The following is a 7,315-nucleotide window of genomic DNA, read 5'->3' as shown; positions in this document are numbered from 1 at the left end:
AACGCCCCTAAAAGAAAAACCCCTCAAAAAAAAAAAAAAAAAAAAAAAAAAAACCTTAGTACAGATAACTACACTTCCTAGAAAATGATTATACAGACCTTTTCAAAGAAAAATGCTCTCCATTGTATCTCCACGGTGAGGGGTGAGGTTGCCTGGAGAAAACCCCACGTCTGATGCCTCCAACATACTGCTGTAGCACTCTGCATCTTTTTTCCTGTCATCAGTATGTGCTCCTACTTGGTCACGTGTTTGAGAATACACTTGCAGACAGCTTTGCCGCTCAGTGTTCCACTGGTCTTGCCTTTTAGTACATTCTATTGGGCCAACGGGTATTGTGGTGGTTAAGGCAACTAGATCGCACACGGCTGGCTGCCAGGTTCAAGTCCCACTCCCAGCGACTTGAAAAACACGCCGGGAGCATGCCTGTGTTTGTGCCCCAGATCCTGAAAGGAGGGGAAGATGAAGGAAAAGGAGCCGTGGCCTGACCATCCCTAAGGGGTGGTCCTTTTCTCTCTCTCTCTCTCTCTCTCTCTGGTGAGCCCATATGCTCTCTGGCAAAAATTTTAAAAAATGCATCCTGCTGATCTCTGCCTGTGTAGTACATGTGTACAAAGTGTAGCTATCAATGTTCTAATGGAGTTAGAGCTACTGCTTTATTACTTGTTTTCTATTTCTCTCTTTGTTGAATTGCCAGAGAGAGAGAGAGCGCCCCAGTAGTGGCCCCTGGCCTCCCCACCACCCATTCTCCTCCATTGGCCTTCCCACCAGGGCTAGGATTCAAACTGCAGCTGGCAGGTGGGGTCAGGTTCCGGACTCAGCTGTGGCAGCCCAGTCTCTGATGTTTTCATGGTTCTTTTCCTCCTTTCTCACCTTCTTTCAGGTTAGTGAATATGTTTTAGTATCTCGTTTAAATTCCTCTATTGGCTTTTTAGCATACCTCATTACACAGTTTTCCCCAGATGTGTTTCTAAGTATTATCATATGCATCCTTAACTTACCAGTCTACTTGTAGTTAATATTGTACCATTTTATGTGAGACCCGGGAGATTTGTAACGGGATTGTTCATAGCCCCCTCCCCCCATCCCCTGTGCTACTCTTTTTTTTAAAAAAGAATTATTTATTTAATTTTATTTATTATTATTTTAAAATATGCCATAGGGCACTCACCAGAGAGAGACACTGAAAGAGAGAGGGAAAGTGAGAAAGCAAACCACCAGGTCTAGGATTTGAATTGTGGTCAACCATGTGGGACTCCAGCACCTTAACCACCACGCCCTCTGCTGGCCCCCTTCTGTGCCGCTTTTATCATAGACATTGTATTTACATGTTAACCCCCCCCACTATAGTGCTGTAAATAATTTTTGCCTTAAATAATCATATTCCTTTTAAAGAAATTGAGAGGAGAAAACATGTGTGTGTATATATTTTTTATATATAAATGTGTGTGTGTATAATCAATATTTACTCTTAGTCACTATTTCCAGTGCTATCTTTTTTCTAATTATTAAGCTATAGGGCATGTGCACTTGCCAGAGAGCGAGAGGAGCACTTCCCGAGGGATGGCCATGCCACAGTCCCTTCTCCTCCACTCTCTTCTTGGGATTTGGGGCCCGCATAAACCTACACCTGGCATGTTTTTTAATCTGCCAGGTCTGGGACTCAAACTGTGCGGTCGGCCCTGTGGGAGCCAACTGCCTCACCCTCTGTGCCACGCACTGGCCCACCTGTAGTATTCCACTGTCGCTCTGAGCCGCCATCTTGCCTCGCTCTCTTCAGCTGAAGCACTTCCTTGAGCTCTCCGCGGTGAGCAGATCTTTTGGCCACGATGTTGTCCTGAGGCCCTTCTCTCTTTAGTGCAGGGAGCAGTCCCCTGTCTTCCCCTTTTGGAGTAAGCCCTGCTCACAGGGCAGTTTCCGTCCTGAAATTCCCTGTGCTCACACCCTCTTGCACTCATACAAATACATGCCTGCTCTGGTCTCAGTGTGTCCTGCAAAGACCCGTGACGGAAGTGGTTGTGATGGGATGAAGAGGATGAATTAACCTTTAGTCCCGCACTGGCACTGGGGAGGCCTCTGGGACGTGATTAGGATTCTGGTCACGGAGGGGCTGGCGACGAACTCCTGGGCTTTAGGAGAAGGAATGAGGCAGACATGCGGATCGCGGTGCGCACTCACGCTCGCTCCCCCATGCGTGATGCCCTGGGCACCCCAGGGCTCTGCAGAAAGGCCTCGCCAGCAACAAGACCCTCGTCAGACGCAGCCCCTGAGCTTTGGACCTCTGAAATCTGAATAAACCTCTCTTCATAAATCACCTGGTGTCAGGGACTCAGTTACTTAGCAACAGAGATTGGACTAAAACAACACCCATGTACACACGCACACACCCCAGACAGACGGAACCCTGTCCGTCTACTCTCTGGTGCCGGTAACTGAACACCACACCTAGTAACGTTTCCGTCCGAGGTCGTGGGGCTGCACTGGTCAAGGGCATCTTTGCAGACTGTCCCAGGACAGTGCAGGCCATCCCACGGCGAGAGGCGAGTGCGTGTCTTTGCCTGAACATGTCTGCGTCTCTGCCTTGGTGTCCTCCCTCTGAAAAAGCCACCAGGGTTCAACCACAAGGGGCCCCACCCTGCAGATCCTGTCTGGTCCTAGTTACCAGGCCCTACTTTGGACGTCACAGTCAGGTCAAGCGTCCACCCTCTGGCACCTTCACACTCCAGCGAAATTTCAGCCCATGAGTTCTGAGGGGACACCGCCACGGCGTGCAGTCCCATGAAGACGCACCTCTCGGGTGGCTGGAAACGGCAGGGTTCTGTTGTTTCCCTTCTCCGCACAAACTGAGTGCGTCCCCTTCCGAGAGTCGGCCTCTGGCTGCCCCCAGGTACACGTAAGACGAGAGGAGAATCTGTCCCTCAGCTCCTCAAACATAAGATTTCATAATGGACATGCCCATAACCTCCGCCACGTCTGAACAGGCTGCCTGTGACCTTGGTCAGGCAGATGGCTCGTTTTACAGAGCGCCTGACCTTCACCTTCACAGAGTAGCCTGTCGTCTGGGCTCAGGCCCTTCACTCGCAGGATTTTCAGACACGTTTTTGTGATTCCTTAGTAACTGAGTCTGTGCCAGAATAAACAGTGGTTATTCACAGTGTAGCATACATTTGGGCAGATTATCTAACTCTCTGTAATTCTGAGGTGTGATTAAAATCAGGGCAGCAGATGGCATGGTAGTCAACATGCTGGACTCCCACATGGCTGACTGTGGTTCAAGTCCCAGACCTAATGGCTTGCTTTCTCTCTCTCTCTCTCTCTCTCTCTCTCTCTCTTTGTCTCTCTCTAGTGAATGCTTATGCCCTATAGCAAACTTTAATAATAGTAACAATAATATATAAATTAAATAAATACTTTTAAAAATAATTTTATTTGATTTTATTCATCATCATTATTTTCATTTTCAATTTGACAACAGAGCGAGAAGGCAAGAAAGTAAGCCACCAAATCCAGGACTTGAACCGTGGTCGGCCATGTAGGAGTCCAGCGCCTTAACCACTATGCCACCTGCCGGCCCCAATAAATGCTTTTCTTAAAAAAAGAGAATCTCAGCTCTGATTCTTGTTAGTTGGGTGCCTTAGGTATGACATTTAACATCTCAAAGTTCATGAGGAATGTGAAAAGCATTTTTATTGCCAGATGGCCATATCAATAGCTACAATGTATTCAGTGCTTTCTGAGATCCGAGATCCGTGCTCACTCTGTACGTCTAACTCATTAAAGCCTTCTAGAACAGTGTCCTGTGGACTTTCTCATTGTTCCCATGTTTCAGACCAGGAAGTGAAGGACAGAGGTCGCTCTGGCCGTCTGTCTCATGCATGGAAGGACAGGACCTGCACCGATAGGACGGGTCCTTCGCCCCTCCGCCCGCCGTCCAGTGTTAAGGACAGGCAGTGCTTCTTAGGCACGGAGCCTTTCGTGACGGCGCGTCCACTTCTTCCTTTCTTTCTTTCTTTCTTTCTTTCAAGGACAGGCAGTGCTTCTTAGTCACGGAGTCTTTCGTGATAGCGCATCCATTTCTTTCTTTCTTTCTTTCTTTCTTTCTTTCTTTCTTTCTTTCTTTCTTTCTTTCTTTCTTTCTCTTTCTTTCTTTTTGGAGAGGTTTTTGCTATGGGACACGTATGCTTGCCAGAAAGACAGAGAGAGACAGAGAGTCAGAAAGCAAGAAATCACCCCCCCGGGGGGATGGCCACACCACAATCCCTTCTCCATTCTCCTCTTGGGATCTTGGGCATGCATGCACAGCGTGAGTTTAAGCTACTGAGTCTGGGACTCGAACCGCAGTCGGCTACATGGGAGTCCAGCGACATAGCCATTACACCAACTGCTGGTCTCAGCACATTTCTAGCATCAGTTGTTATAGTTGTTATTCACTTTACAGAGATCCTACAGAGAGTAAGGAGCCTAAAGAATTGTCCATTATTTCAAAGTAGCTTCAGTGGTGTGTACCCTGGGCAGCCCTCCGTGTACTTTACACATTTCAACACACATCTCTGGAAAATCACAGAAGCACAAGTGGCTTCCAGCTGCTTCACAGAACCTGAGGGTTGGGAGAGGCCTCTGGAGGCCTCTGGCCGACCTCCACCCAGTCCCCCACGGGTAAGAATCAGGGGTGATGCACTGCTGGTGTTAGATGGGTGGCATTTTGGCCATGGGACTAGAAATGCTCGAATCCCACTCAGGCTAATCACACGTGTCCTGGGGGTTTTCCAGGGAACTGTGCACACAGAAGTGGAGGTGACCGTAAGCACTTCAAGCCCCACTTACTTACAAGCCCGTAGCCTCACCCCCACCCCAGGTAAAGCCAATACAGCATTTAGGAAGCCTCGGGCCTAGCCAGGGCCACTTCTTCCAGGTCTCAATCTTACCAGATGGCCGAGGAGCCTGAAGAAGGCTGTCCCCCAGGTGTGGGAGAGCCTGTGGGAAAGACAGTGGGGGAGATGCAGGGGCTGAGGCAGAGCAAGAGCAGGACAGCCCGGTTCCTCGGGACTCAGCTGCAGCCTGATCACACAGTCATCCCTTCCACTGGCAACCATGGCGCCTCGTCCCAGGGACCAGCAGTGCATCAGCAGGCTGGCAACAAGACCTCTCCGTATAGGGGACTTCAAGGAACTTGTGAAATCTAGAATTAAAGTATGACTTTCTTTTGGTGCAAAGTATTTTCGAGACCCATGCACAGCTTCCTTCATTTCCCCTGAGCTTTTTGAATACCATCTCATGTACTCACGCATAATCTGCCTACGTGTGTTGTCGGAGTGGGAGACAGGACACGTTCTAAAGGTTATAAGGAACTAGGCCACGTGATTGCGTTTGCATGGTTTCCAAATACTCTACAGTAAACGCAGATAATTACTGTTGTGATGGGAAGTCTGCTCAGTGGACTGTGGTGCCTAGAACTCAATCCTGTCTTCCAGTCTAAGGACACCATCACGTGCAATGCCGTGCACACAGACGGTACACACGGAAGCAGGAAGGCGGCCACGATGTTTGCAGTAGTGGAGAAGGCGTGGAGAAGAAAGTGGCCTTTTAGCTGGGCCTGAAACTAGGAATGATGGGGACCAGCAGGTGACGTAATGGTTACGTTGCTGGACTCCCACATAGTCAACCGTGGTTTGACCCTGGACCCGGCAGCTTAAAGCTCATGCTGGGGGTGTGTGTGTGTGAATGTGTGCACAATCCCAAGAGGAGAATGGAGAAGAAGGGATGACGACGTGACCATCTTCCCAGGGGGCGGGGGGGGGTGATTTCTCACTTCCTCTCTGTCTCTCTCTCTGTGTCTCCAGAGAGTGCATGTGCCCAACAGCAAAAATCTCTCTAAAAAAAGGAAAATGATGAAAATCGAACCATTTTTACATCATGGTCATTTCAGGGTCAGCAGGTGACATAGTGATGAAGGAACTGGACTCCCACGTGGTTGACTGCTGTTTGAGTCCCGAACCCAGCAGCTTGAACCCAGCTCACCCCAGTGCTTGCGCATGAGTGCCCAAAGTCCTGAGAGGAGAGTGGAGGAGAAGGGATTGCAGTATGGCTGTCCCTCCCCCCGGGGGTGGGAAGATTTCTCGCTTTCTGTCTGTCTCTTTGTCTTTGCGGCAAGTACATGTTCCCTAAGCAAAAATGTCTCTCTCTCAAAAAAAGTATATAGTCATTGCTTTGTTGTGGTTTGATGTTTTCTATGATATTGGGAGCCACTTTGTCTCTTCAGTTCAGATGTCAAGTTCCCAGGGTCAAGGACTCTTTCTGTCTGCATCTCTTTCTTCCCCTCCTGTTTAATCAACTACTCCGGAAATCCAGGCAGTCGTCCAAATGCAGGCAAGGTGCTCTGAGCTAGCGTTTCTGTCGGGTCACCAGATTAATGGCGGGTTTCTCTGTCCCGCTAGCTCCTGCTCAGAAAACCCCCGAGGAACCTTACACAGAGACAGCTTCGCACGCCATTGAAAAGGAAGAGGCCGAGACTGAAGCTGAAGTCAAGGTAAAACCACCCTTCTGTTCTGAGGGAGAAGATGGCTGTCATCGTCATAAATATGACAAGCATGTCGCGCTCTTAGGCCCTGTCACCCCTCCTGTGTGCTCAGAGGGCACACGGCGAGTCTAGTGCTCCCGAGGGCTGAGGTTTGTACGAGTTTCCCTTCCTACCTTTTCTTTTTCATTCAAACTAGGAATAAAATCTGTTTGGTCATGTAGGTAATTGTCGGTACATACTGATGTATTGAGGGAAGGGTCATTTTATTCATTCCTGTAAACTGACTTCCTGTTTAAAAATCAGGCGGGCTCCGTGGCCTGGCAGTTAAGGCAGCTGGACCCGGGACTGCCGTTGTTCTGAGGGTGTAGAAGGTGCTGACATTGGAGGAGTTGGAGGGAGTGGACGCAGGACTTCCCTGTACAGCTGTTTGCCATCTAGTGTGAGACCGTATAATTATTTCAGAGGAAACATTTATAGACAAAAGCACAAGCCTTAGAGACAGGCAGACCTGAGTTCAGGCACCATGACCTCGCTTATCCTCAGGTTCTCTCCTGTGCAAACAAAGGGAACAACAGCTAACACCTGAAACTGTTTGGAACACCAGGCAAAAATCTGGAAATCACCGGACACTGTGTAGTTGTAACATGAGATTGTATTCAGAAATCCAAGCGAACAAATTGTGAGTACGTTTTCCTGCATAACAACCCTAGCAAAGGTTCGCCGTCCCCTGCCTCACAGTAAGTTAGGTATCCATCCGGCCAGATGGTTCTGAAACCAGAAGCTAGTAGACCATGGGCCCAG

The 7,315-nt window shown here is 48.9% G+C and overlaps 1 protein-coding gene across 4 annotated transcripts in view; it reads left to right on the top strand.

Moving 5' to 3' along the window:
• The window catches only part of MCF2L2 (MCF.2 cell line derived transforming sequence-like 2), a 155,803-nt gene that overhangs the window by 16,344 nt on the left and 132,144 nt on the right, over positions 1-7,315 (top strand). For all 4 annotated transcript variants that reach the window (XM_014587426.2, XM_014587431.2, XM_014587430.2 and 1 more), the window contains exon 3: positions 6,432-6,523. In XM_014587426.2, coding sequence (XP_014442912.2) covers positions 6,432-6,523 — 92 coding nt within the window. The remainder of the gene's footprint in view (positions 1-6,431; positions 6,524-7,315) is intronic.

This window comes from Tupaia chinensis, unplaced genomic scaffold (assembly GCF_000334495.1).
Source record: "Tupaia chinensis unplaced genomic scaffold, TupChi_1.0 Scaffold000212_1, whole genome shotgun sequence".
Lineage (NCBI taxonomy): Eukaryota > Metazoa > Chordata > Mammalia > Scandentia > Tupaiidae > Tupaia > Tupaia belangeri.
The sequence above is the reverse complement of the archived record's forward strand: the minus strand, read 5'-3'. Positions and strand labels throughout refer to the sequence as shown.